Genomic DNA, 13,447 nt, shown 5'->3' on the forward strand with positions numbered 1-13,447 from the left:
ATAACCTGGAACTCCGGCCTCAACAGCGGGGTTAATTGAAAGTCTTTCCTTATTTCTTATTACCGATAAACCATAGGGCTCCTAAGATTTCTCAGATGGCCAATTATTGTCGGCGAAATGTACTTCCCCTACTTGGAGGGAACTTAGGAGGAGGGTAGTGGAGGCTAATACTAATATGGATTGCAACAATGAGCTGGACCTTCGACCTCACCTTGCTTGATCGCCAAGCTGCCTCCGGCGCCAGGGGACGAGATGGTCGTGGCCGGAGGAGGGGGTGGAGTCTGCTGTGTCTGCTGCTGCCCCCCTGCCCCCACCACCCCCGCCCCCAGCTTGTTGAGCATGTGGGCGTCGAACAGGAGGTGGTGGGCCGGGATTGACGAGGGCGCCGGGGACGGAACCGTGGCCAGGGCCGCTATCTGCGTCGCCGGGGGCGGCGGAGGCGGCGGGGGCGGAGGAGGCGGCGGCGGGGGCCTCTGCTGGGCCGGGGGCGGTGCCTCGGGGGCTTCGAAATCGCCCCCGTCCGCAAAGACCATCAGCTCCGAGTGTAGGGAGCCGAAGGGGCTGTGATCAGGGGGGGCGTGGTCCCCTCCCGGGTGGTGCAGGTGAAACACCATGTCCCTGGAGTCCCCCTCCGCCTCCCTCAAACCGCCTTGCCCATCCTCGCAATCCTCCTCACCATCGTCTTCGTATTCCTCGTCGTCCTCATCGTCTTCATCGCCGTCATCGTCTTGCAGATCCCCTTCACCACAGTCATCCAAGTCCTCGGCGTCATGGCCTTCGGGTTCTCCATCTAACCTCGGCCTCCGGGCCCCTATCAGGCCTCGCCTGCGCTTTCTACGCTTGCCTAGACCCCTCCGGCCGCCTCCGCCGCCCCCGCCGACTCCCACGCTAGGCGCCGGCGTCGGGTCGAAGAAGCTAAGGTTGAACTCCGACCCGCCGGCGTCGAAGGTGACCACTTCCTCGTGGTGCTGGGCGTTGCCAGCGGCCTTCTCCACCGGGTTCGAAGAGAGGACCCCCAGGCCCGAGGGGTCCACCAGCTTGAAGACGTCCATGGTGGATTCGGACGATCGGAGATTCGAATCCGAATGTTCGGAAGAGATCCGGTTGGTTTCGACGGAGCACTGGCCAGCGTTCACATATGCGGATCCGGGCTACTGTAGGCTTTAATCGGTGGGATCGCAGTCCTTAGTAAAAAATTTACTCGTCACCACAAAATATTATCACGGATTGGAGATTATTTTCTTATGGCCCACCTGGGAAGGCATAACACATTCAGTTCTTCCGAGTGTGATTTAACGAGTCTGAATCACTTGGGATCGGAAGCACAACCCAAGTCACACATTCAGAAACTTATTAGAAAACTCCGACTGTTCAATTTCCTTCGGCACGTCACTACTACCTACCCCATAGACTAAATCGTGGGTGAGTACATTCTCAGTTTCTCTCATAGAAAATCCAGTTGAGTCTGCGGGATACGAAACACTACAAAAAGGTTGCACTGAACGGAACACGTGTAAAGATTCAAGGACCTAAGCATACCTTAGAATTTCCTTGATGACGAGTTACCATTGTTGCTGTTTTTTTCAGGAACCCTATTCAATCACAAATAAAACTCAGGACCAATCCTCTCACACAGAAAACATTTCATCCCATTCCTTGGACGGAAGACCATGAGAACGTAGGATGAATCCTCCACCTTCACGCGAAGGCCGAGGGGAAGACCATAACCTTGCAAACCGTGGAAGGGAACACGGAATAATGAGGTTGGGCGAGAAAAACAAAAGGAGAACGGGAGAAAGAAGAGAGCGAAAAGGAGGAAGATTATTAATTCCGCCTTCTTCCCGCTTTCCCCTTCTTCCTCCCACAACACCACTCAGAAAAATCGAACACAAACCTAACGAACTCTTAATTCAAGGGACGCTTGCACGCAATGAACGCCCTACCGGCACACTAACAGCAGCGAGGAAAGGAGTATGGAGACACACCAAAAAAGCACCACCACAATCCACCGAAAAACACCATCCATCGATCCATCCACAGACAACCCGACTACTACACCTCTCCCGCGAAGGAGACTCCAATGCACGAAACAACACGGAAACCTTTCTCCTTTTTCCCTCCACCTCCTCCTCTGCTCCCGCCGCGCCGCCGGAGATGGATGAAGAGAGAAAGATAGAGAGAGGAAGAGGGGAATGTGGAGAGAGAGAGAGAGGGTTCAGAGGGGAGGGAGGTATGTGAGCGCTGAGAGAGGTCGGCGTACCCCAAGAGAGCCGCGCGGAGGGGAGGGAGATGATGGAGTGGGAGGGGAAGGTGGGGAGGGCGGGGTGGGGTGGGGGGATGAGGTTAGGGAACGGAGGGACGTTTTGCAGACGACGACGGGTGCGAAGCAACACAGCGCGCACAAATCTCACACAAACTCAGGCTCGCACACAATCCACGCACGCTCAAGCCAGAGCATCCAAGACTCGGGTACACTTTTACATTTGTACATTCGCACTTATGAATACATACCTCGAAGTAATTATTATTTCGAGATGGTTTGAAACACAAAGAGTGAGTCAGTTAACATATGTCTTACTCTAAATGATTTCAATTAACATTGCTGAATACGATTGGAAATAATGAGCATATAACTCGAAGTAATTAATATTTTGAGATGGTTTAAAACACAAAGAGAGAGAGTCAGTTCACAGATGTCTGACTATAAATGATTTTAATTAACATTACTGAATGCCTATTCGCTGAATATCCATAGTTTGTATCGGTGTACCGGAGACTTCAATTCTCGGAGGGTATGTTTGCTGGAATTAAACGTCAATTCGCTAAAAAAAAAAACACTCGGAACTACATTTCTTGCATACGTTTAGAGTGACAGTGACCTTTCTTTAACCGGAAATACGATTCGTTCACGCAAGGACGCTTTTTTAATTGTTTTATGTACCGCAATACAGAGCTTTTATGAACCCTCGCTAGGAGTGCAACATCTAGGAGATTCACTTGGTTAAGTCTGTAAGGACTGCTACGGAGATCTCCACGTAGACTCGCCCCCTCCCCTAATCACAACCCCTCACTTTCCCCCTCTCCTCATAATACAGAACCCCCCCTTCCCCCCTCCCTCAACCGGCCGCACAGTCGTCTTCCGCCGGGAGCGGCAAGGGATGTGGTGGACGAGAGAAAGAGAGAGAGATAGACTATTCACTCGGGAGCGCACGGCTTCACAATCGACAGTCACAGAGGCGAGGAACGGGATCTGTTCGCCGGTGGTGGGAGGATTCACAAGCCATCCGTGCAATCTGCCCCCCCCCCCCCCCTACCTCTCCCTGCCGCCGCCGGGCTATCGGACCTCCTCCGCTCTTCCTGCCCCGCCTCCCCCACGCCAAACACGGCGAGTCTCTTTCGGTGGACAGCGGCGAAGGAGAAAAACCCTCCAGCACAATCTTCTTCTTCCTGGATCCTTCCTTCCTTCCACGATCTCCCCCTTCAAGAGACGCACTTGCAAAAGTCTCCGGCGTGAAGATCCGATTTCGTTCACGCGATGAGGAGATTTTTCCGAGGAAAAGGATGAACTCCCTCGCTCCCGGAAGGTCGTCGCGACACCTACTAAAGGGGGAGGAGGTCGTTTTCTCCGTCACAGAAGGTCACTCCGGCACATGCGGTGCTCCACGTGAGGATCCCTCCGATCCGATGCGTTGGAGATGTCGATGCCCGGCGATGAAAATTTTTCAAAACCAATCTTCCTCCGTGGCGTGCGCGCCTACCGCCCACATGGTGGGCTGCCAGAAAAGCCTCCGGAGTCTGCGAGACGGAGGTTCTTTTGCAGTCATTCCTCGCAGGCCACCACGAAGTCCGCGAGGATGCCTCTGGTTTTTTTGTACTCCGCCTTCAGAAGGCGAGTGTTCAACACAGGAGAAGGTGATTCGGCAACTGAGGAAGGCCAATTTCCCCTCTCAATTCTATCTGAACAGAAAGGGTTTTGCTAAAATGATTGCTCGGGTAAAGTGAAGAGCTGACTGTTTGAGTGGAAGAACTGGAGGCTCCAGAGGGATTAAACGGGTGTCTTTATGGAAGGTATCCGCTGCTGGGACGGCGCCTATTTGAGTCAACTTTCCCCTTTCTCTCTCCACCGATAGGATTTTTAGCCAGACTCCCCCATCTACTCCCCCCCAGCAGGGTTCTTTGACGTGGTAGGGGAGGTTGCAGAGGGAAAGAGAGAGAGAGAGAGAGAGGGCAGACTCCTGGAGGCTTAGGAAGGTGGCGCCCACTAGCGTCGACTCTTCCCCCGTCTCACTCGCGAGGATTTTCACTACGAAGAGTCCTCTCCTGCTTCCACTCCCTCCAGCGGCGGGGGATTGTAAGCTCCAGAGAGGAGAGGAATGGATGGACACTGCTGGGAGAGAGAGAGAGGAGCTATCATATGGGGGAGGTGGGGGAGAAAAAGGGGATTGCAGCGAGCAACGAGTGGTGTCGGTCGCTGGGACGGAGGCCGCGTTGGGACTGGTGGCGGAGAATGGACGATGGCAACCCCGCAGAGAGAGAGAGAGGATCCCCTCCCCCCATCCTCATTCACTCACACTCCACCCCCCCCCCCCCCGCCAACTCACCCCCTCCCCCACTCCCCCAAACCCTTAAACTCCCCCTCCCGCCCCTCACCCCTCCCCCTTCGCCGCCACCCTTAGAGGAGAGCAAGCGGTACCGTAGATGCGCCCTTCTCATACCTCCCCCACCCCACCAAACTCCTCTCTCTTTTCCTCCCCACACCATCGACTCCATGATCCATCTCTCCCTCACGATCCTCTCCTCCTCCTCCTAATCTTCCTTTCTTTCTCGTCTCTCTTCACCATTCCTCGCTAGGAGAGCGAACAGGATGGTTTCCATGAGACTGGAGAGAGACTATGCAGAAGAGTAAGCACGTTTTCCCCCGAACAATAATGGAATTTAATAAATACTAGTCTATGAGCATTTGCTTTTTATATGTTAACGATTGGTGTCCTGGCACCCCCTGCCACACGCCTTTTTAAGCAGCTTGCGGGGTAGTATATGGATACAGACCTAAACGAATGCCAGCAGTAGTAGAGATTTCTTAGAAAACCCTATACAGACTCGAACTCTACATTGGTGAGGTTGATTCCTTGTCCGCAAACGTGAAGGTCTCGGGTTCGAATCCCGACTAGAAGGATTTTCCGTTTCAGAGAAAGGTCCGGTGTGATTGCCATACAAGTTTGTTGCAGCATATGTTCGAACTTGTGTCGTCCACGAGGACATTTCTTAGAGAGATTTCTTATTCCACCCATCAAGTAGAGCGTAAGACGTCTTATACTCCCTTAATATGTGCTAAATGAAGATGATGTAGTAGCATTAAAATGTAGGTCGTAATAAATTTTATAATTTGTGGAAATTTGTGGAAATTTGCATGTATTTATTTCAATATGGAAAAATTCCACTCCATCACGATTGAACCTTCCGGATTTACCGAATTTTATCCACCTAGAAAGGTATACTGTTTCAAACCGTATTTGGTCGAGTGTGACTGCCTTATTGCAAGGTATTACCTCCATGAGGGCACAGGTTCGAATCCCACCGAGAAGGGTTTTCTATCCCTGAGTATGGTTGCCAGTGACTGCCATAAAAGTTTATTGCTAGACATTACCTTCATTACACACATTCCACATACTCTAACTCACAACCCCCTTATTTCCAATACATAATCCTTCCTCCTTTTATCACCATTGCCAGCAAGGAGATCGCCGAGTATGGGTTTTAAGCGATAACGTATGGCCTGAGGATACGGTTCTGAGGATTCTTATGTCTGAAGTTGCAGAAATTTCTCAGAGTAATCTCTTCCCGGGCCAGCATCCGCGGAGTTGGGGCTGATTCCTCGTCCGCTTACCCGAAGGTCGCGCTTTCGAGACCCTTCTCGGTGGATTTTCCACCACCTACTGCTTGGTATAATATGATTGTTTAACAAGATGATTATGGCTAAAGACTACCTCCACCGTTGAACGATTGATCTATCCATTGCCACAAACCTCCTCTCTATCCTCTATTTATTTCTCTTTTTATCTCTTGTAATAGTCTTCCTAAAAATACTTGCGGTTCACTTTTATTCCTCAGTAATTTCTCTGTGACTTTATTTATTTCTATGCCACGGAAAAAAAGATTTACTGGCCTTTTACATAGGGTTTTATTAATTATTTTGCCATTACATGTGCACAAGCAACCATTCCCAGGCGGGACTCGTACCAGCGACGTATTCTTTGGCATTCGAGAATTTTACCCCGCCGCCAGCGAGACCGACATTACTTCTTTTTTTCTTTCCAAGGCCCTCCTTGGTAAATCTTCGTGTTTTTATGTTTCCATACTATCTTCCACAGTCGTCTCCAAAACCACATCTCGAAGCTATCTTAGTACTCTCTTGCCTTCTTCAATATTATATCGGAAGAATTCGTCAAATATATTTCTAATAATAAATTCTCGTATAAATGAAGATATATTTTTAAATATCACCACCATAAAATGATAATTCAAGGTGCTATCCAATATAATCACTCCGTCCGTAGGGTAAGAGACTATGCTCTTGATGCTTCGACACAATAGATGGATAAAAGATACATCTTCCGGCGTAAAACTTCTTTCTCGTTGGTTCTGTGATTTGCCACTGGAACATTTTGTATAATATGTTTTCCTTTGTCTAATGTTGTTGTTGTAGTGTAGTGATGATATGATTTCTTTGTAAAATGGAACTATTTTGTTGTATTTTCCTGTTGAATTATCGCTCTTAATGAGTAAGTAGAGTTGATTTCATGATTTTATGTTTAATTAATTCTATGTTTAAAGCTACTACTCTATGAATTTCTATAAGTTAATTGCAGTTGTTCTTAGAGGACAGAAGTCCTAGAAGAATAAATATCTTTTCTAAATTCTAATTCGTAGGAAGTATTTTATATTTAACATAATGAAAAGTACTTGTGTATTTCCGCAGTTATTCATTCCAATCAACCCAAGTTTCGGCACGCATTGCCATTTCAAAGTTGAACAGCATTGAAATAGCATTATGTGACGAAAACTGAGTCGGATGGAATAAATAAGTGTGGAAATAGAAAAGTACTCCACATTATGTTAAATGCAATGAATAGACTAACACTCCGGTATCCTCAAGCGTTCTGCGAATAATCCAGCACAACCCAACTTGGCGGTGCAAATGACCTCAGTGGTCCTTCACCTTCAAAAAACCATCAACCAACAAGTTCTCCCCTTTTTATCACCCTCTCAAGCACATCTCCCATCCCTAACACAATCCCCCTCCCTCTCATTTCCTCACCATTACCCGCAAGGATAGTGCCACAGCCTCTTCAAGATTAGAGAAGAGGAAGTCTGGTCGCGGAGACTTCAACGATGGAAAGTGACAAGAGAATGATATCGGCAAGTGAATCGAAGGCTCTGCGTGCAGAAAAAACAAGTGCGGAAGAGGAGGTACTCGATTTGAACCCTCTCTCTTTTCTTACATCCGTTCGAGCTTCAAGCGCGATGACGTTAAAGAACTCAATGCGAGATCATGAGGGCAGTTTCGCAAAGACGAGTTCGGGCCAGGTGATCTGTTCGGAACAGTACAGGAAAGTATCTTAGAGATTTGAGGTTCAAACAATCTGACGAGCTTTTACAAGAGAAAGGCAGCACATGCGATTTTTTATTCAATACACGAGTACGTGGGTGGATGCAGAATTGCATTTTCTGCTAGCATTTCAACATTTACCTGCCGAATTCGTGGGATATGTGATAAAAATAAATTTTCACTTTAATGTAAACTCTAAACTTGCCTTGTATGAAGTAAGTAATCACATATTCATGTGAGAAATTGCATTCCTCGTATCAAAATATTGCATATTGGAAAGCGAATCTGAATAGAAAGAAGCAATAAAAACTAGAGAATACAGAGATAAAATGGAAAGAGAAATTAGGAAATGAAAACGTAATGGTCACATTCCTCAAAATTTTACACACTATGTGGAGGAAAATCCGACCAAGAATATTCAAACAATTCCTTAATTCGATATATGGAAGAAAAAAAATTTGGTGAATATATGGAAAAAGCAAGCAACTTTCCAGAGCCCGCTCTTCTTATAGTTCAAAAAAATAGTTGATGCTTCGCTGCAAATAACAAGGAAGGTAGTCAACGAATGAAAAAAATGGACAGCACAGGCTTTCACGCTTTCGACCTCATTAAAATCGGTGGTAAAACACTATTGGTATGCGCCAATAGTCGACTTTCTTGGATTTTTTGAAACAAAAGTACATGCTTTTTTCTTTTTTAATTGTAGCCTACTTTTCAGGCTATTGGCAACGAAATGCTAAATTTCCATTACAGGGAACCACACAGGAGAGGCTATTAACGTTGGACACCGCTCCCATCCAATTAAAATGTTCATCCCCCTACTTCTGCTTTCCAACATGCTATTTGAGGTCCCAAGTCAGTGGCACTACGAGCTTTTACACTCGTGAGGTAGCATATGCGAATTTCAGTTCGATACGCGTTATATGAGTTATTGGGTGGATGTAGAACTGCATTTTTACCTAAATGTTTTTATTTTTAAACATTTATCCTCGCATTCATCGTTAAACTGGGATGTATGGCAAAAGTATATATTAAATTTAAATGATCCCCTAAACTCGTGTTGTATGAAGTAATTACACTGCATATTCATGTAAACTATTGCATTCATCGCATCAAAATATTGTACAATGGAAAAGTCGATCTGAAAAGATTATTACATTGAAAATTGGGAAGGATGTTGATGATAGAGTAGGAAACAAGAATATAATAAGAACAGAATTATATACGTCGTCATGGAGATTTACCAGCGTGATACAACCAATCATATACGGCTGCAGCCAACCAATCCAAAAGCCTACAATTGGTAATGACAATTATAATCATACATTCTATTTCATTCACTTAACCTACCGTAAGAGTCTATCTAGATGCGTAAGATACATAAAGAGTGAAGGCGCTGCATGGGCGTGATTTTATGTAATTAAATGAAAAGAAAAGATGGGGCCGATTTCTAAACCCTGCTCAGTCATTAGCATTGACCTTGATAATGTCCGTAGAACCCCCAAACCTAACTCGTTAGCTGAATCCATTGTAAAGGCTATTAAAAGCTCATTTTCTCACCAGCGATGAATATTTCCAAATCCATTACATCAGGTCCGAATATCATTAAATGTTCAGCTCTAGCCCACGGAAAAAGTTCACAAAACGAGCATTACCACATCGCCGAAATTTATTCAGCATAAAACTATGTATAACTATCGTAGTTCTATTGCTTTATTCGTTATTTAACTCCAATTTAAAGCAAACGAAATGGAAAAGAAACAGAGAGGATCTAATATATCTTCCACACGTCGGCCAGCCTACGTCAAGAGAAGTCTATGGGCTCAAGACTGGATTGGTAGGCACGCCCAGTCGCCCATGGTGAAATTATCATCTAAGCTCACCCATTTGCGAGTAAAGCTTCAAGAGACTACTAAGGCAGTTTGTGGTATCGGCGCGAAGGTTGCCATAAACAAAATATAAGGGATCGATGTACAATCGATACAGCAAAAATCAAAACGCCAGGATAACAACTAAAAATGACAATTATTACAAAATTCTATTTCATTTTCCGTTCTTGAATATTAGAAGATAATATATGCCACAACCAACGGTATTCATGATCAGATCAACGCAATATTTTTGCAGGGAAAGATAAGGAAATACCTCTATCAGGAGTACAACCAGGTTTAACAATAAAACTTCCGAGTTATGTCGTTGCAGAGCAACTTAAATTTGTTGTATGTAATGGCCTATGAAAAACATAGCTCCGGTGGGCAACATTTTAGCTATTTTTACATCGGTTAGGGCAAGCCTGAGCTTCGGGGTCTTCTGGTCGCAAGTCACAGTAAATGATGAATTTAGCATTGAATGGCAACTAAAAGGCGTTATACATGAATGCATAAAACATATTACTTACAAAGTTATGATAGCTTGATATCTACAAAATAACAACAGGCATCAGAAAATACCCACCAATGCCCATGATTTGCCAAAGTGGTTTCGTAAGGTAATTAATAGTTATTTAGCGGTCCTCGGAGCTCTATTTCCGAATTCTACCGATAGTTGGCGTCTCACATTCCTGGATTCTCGAATAGGAAACCAAATAACCAAATTACAGCACCAACCATGAATATTACAATAGTCCTCAAGTCTATATGTGTTGCCGTCCTCAGCGCATTTAAATGGGTTTACAGATTTCACCACTCGCGTCGATGACGGACTAATTGATCCGAGTTTCGCGGGAAACTAAGGTATAATTAAGGACAGAACCGAAATTTATGCACATGATGATATAATCTATCAAATTTATAACTTTTCAATGCTATTCCTTGCATTTCCAAATTCCCAAAAGGTGGATCGCATTTCACTCATCACCGCGCTGCGGACATTTTTGAAACCCGATTAATTAAAATTCGACCATAATGGCAACAGAAATCAACCTTCGGCGGAATGGAATTGGAACTTCTCTATGCAATCCCCTTGGCACCAAGTCTTCTCATTCCCGCAGGTAAAAACGGCCCCGTTCGAAACGAAACGCGGAAATCTCAACGGATGAGGAGAAAGAAATAAAAACGGCCTGAAGCACATGGGTGCATGACTGTACTACCGCCACCACCACCACCTGAGGCTGAATATCTCCCTTCCAACGGAGGCGGTATACACTTTGCAGTGTTTATGATGCCGCCGACTGGCTCTAAGTTGCGGTGAATTGTAAGACGGGAGAAGCGGCCGCTCGGAAACTTCAACGGTCGGCGGTTTAGACTTCCAGAGTGCAACGCGACCGAGATGGAAAGGCAGTTTAATGAAGACGAATAGGAAGGGTTAAGCTCTCCCAAGAGCGCGTTTTCAAGGGTAAAACGCTTCGCCACGACCATCGACTGCCTTTCGGAAGGAAGATTAGGGTGAGAGAAGGAAAAAGACCTTGGATGTTCGGCCGTGAAATCATTGGGAAGGCGAGGTGTTGAAGGCGAAAACAATATGATTGAGAGCACCAGAGAAGATACGGATTCCAACAACATGCAGCTGTTCTTTCACTCCTCGGAGGATAATGGATCCATAATCCCCAGCAAATGGGGGCTTCTTTATCCTCGAATCGCTTGAACTGTCATAATACTCCATTAGGAGGCGAAAATATTTTGGCTCCTGAGTGGGCGATGAATGTCAAGCGGGAACGTCGATGTATTCTGCTCGTTTACAATGCCCTGGTATACCTCATACCTCTTCGTATAGGTGGTAATAATACAAAATGTGGCCAGGGAGCAGAGCTAAAATGCTACCAAAAATTGTTATCACACGACACATGATCATTTGCCAAAAGTGCAGAACGCGGTGAGCAATTTCGCGACATAAGTATCCAGAGGATAAAAACGTTCAATTTCGACGAGCCTAAAAACACAATGGTCATATGTGGTACCTCACAAATATCCCGTTGGAATTCTATATCATCCAGAAGGTGAAACGCAAAAATACTACAGGAAAACTATTATTTTCCAAATTGACACTATGTTCGTGTACCGGTAAATTCCATTGCGTTCCGAAAAATTCACATGATCATTCCCATGTTACCTACCACAGTTTTGTGACATCAACCAGAAAGAGCTGAAAAATAGCAGAGGAAATCCACCACCACTGCCTCGTGAATACGGTGAGAAAAAAGAGCAAATCTTCGGTAATAATGAAAATCCTGACAATGCCCAAAGGTATACTTGAGAGAAACTCTGCATAAAGTAATCTGAAAAGAAAGGCAGAGTACAATCGAAAATGTTGACTATAACTCTCCGTAATCCAAAATCAAAAGTAAACAGCTGCTGGCAATGAGGAAGGTGAATCGGCTTGAAATTCAACTTGAACCTCTAATCCGACCTGGGCATGGAAATGTTACGTGCGATAATATAGTTATAAATATAAATTGATTTTAATTTATACTGATTTCATCGAGGTTTTCAAATATATTCGTTGTAATGAGCAAGCATACGATGCCTATAGGTATATTCAGGTTTGCCAACAGCCTCGAAAATGTCACAAGGTTTCATTTCATTACGAACGTATCAATATCCCTTTTAAGAAAAATCAAATGAATACATTGATAACATATAGGATTTAATAAGTTTGAATCAAAAAGTTGGATACATCACGTCTATTTAATCAGGTGAACATCAGGACAGGTGAATTATCGGCGAAACCTCAATTTACAAAGGTATTTTTCCCTCGCGAGTGTTAAAACGAAATTCCACCAACTTGAACCCGAAACATTTTATTCGGTAACAAGCCTTCGGAATATCAGAACGGAGCTCGGAAGATTACGGAACGACTCGTGGAAAAAACGAGCAAATCTCAAGACGATCCACCAGCGGCACCGCGTAGGGAGTCGCGTCTCAAAACCCACCCTCCAATCCTCCACATTACCTCCTTACCTTACCTCACCGAGCTAGCTAGGTACTCAGCGAGCGGGCGAAATGGCGGAGGCTAGACAACAAGTGCGTAGGGTAGAGAGAGAGAGAGAAAAAGATAGGGGAGGGAGGTAAATGATAGGAGAGAGAGAGGCGAAGTGGAAGTTAGAAAGAAAAAAAAAACGAAACGAAACGCGGAGGATAGAAAGGAAAGGGCGATCGCCAACAGAGAAGTGGAGGAAGGTGGAGAAAGAGAGGGGAGTGGGTGGGGGATGGAGGGGAGGTGGAGGGGAAGTGGAGGAGGGGAAGGAGGCAGGGAAGGTCATTGTACCCTATCCTGATGCTTGCTCCCCCCCCTCCCCCTTTTCCCCTCCCTACCGCCCCTCCGACCCGCGAACAAATCCTACCCCCACCCCCCTCACTCCCCCTTTCTCGCATCCATAGCCAAGGGGATGGCAGGTATAGGAGGGGGTGGGGGAAAAAGGGGTGGTGAGGTGTATAAAAAAAAAGATAAGGAAGGGTTTGAAGGGAGGGGGAAGGTGGATGTTGAAGTTTTTCGGCGTGAACGTCATTCCCTCCCCTCCAGCCTTTAAAACACCCTTCCCTCCTCCCCCAACTCCCCGTTTTTCTCCGTCCCTCCTCCGACAACGGCTGGAGCCTCCAGGTTGGAGGAGGGAGGTTGATACATAAGACTGCATGAGCAGAGCGGTGGTCGAGAATGAGACAACACTTCGCTGGTTGAAGTGCTCCGGGAAAGACGTCTATTTGCTCTGTGGCGAAGAATAGCCGAAATATGCTCATTGTCAAAAGAATAATTCGATATTTCAATGTGCGTTTACAGGATACAGGTGCTACCACGGGTACGCTCATGAACGAATGTTCGAAAGAAATCGAAACATTTTTAAGTTCCGCCTAACCCATTATAACCCGATGTTGCTTCTAAGTAATATCAAAAATGTATAAATTT

At 45.8% G+C, this 13,447-nt stretch overlaps 1 protein-coding gene across 2 annotated transcripts in view; it reads right to left on the bottom strand.

Moving 5' to 3' along the window:
- Positions 1-13,447, bottom strand: part of LOC124158736 (ecdysone-induced protein 78C) — a 522,961-nt gene that overhangs the window by 252,708 nt on the left and 256,806 nt on the right. Inside the window, exon 1 of one of the 2 annotated variants that reach the window (XM_046534003.1) lies at positions 212-2,199. The exons of the other annotated variant lie outside the window; for it this stretch is intronic. Coding sequence (XP_046389959.1) covers positions 212-1,052 — 841 coding nt within the window. The 5' untranslated portion in view covers positions 1,053-2,199. Of the gene's footprint in view, positions 1-211; positions 2,200-13,447 lie in introns of those variants that run through there. 2 annotated transcript variants of the gene reach the window in all.

Source organism: Ischnura elegans, chromosome 5 (genome assembly GCF_921293095.1).
Source record: "Ischnura elegans chromosome 5, ioIscEleg1.1, whole genome shotgun sequence".
Taxonomy (NCBI): domain Eukaryota; kingdom Metazoa; phylum Arthropoda; class Insecta; order Odonata; family Coenagrionidae; genus Ischnura; species Ischnura elegans.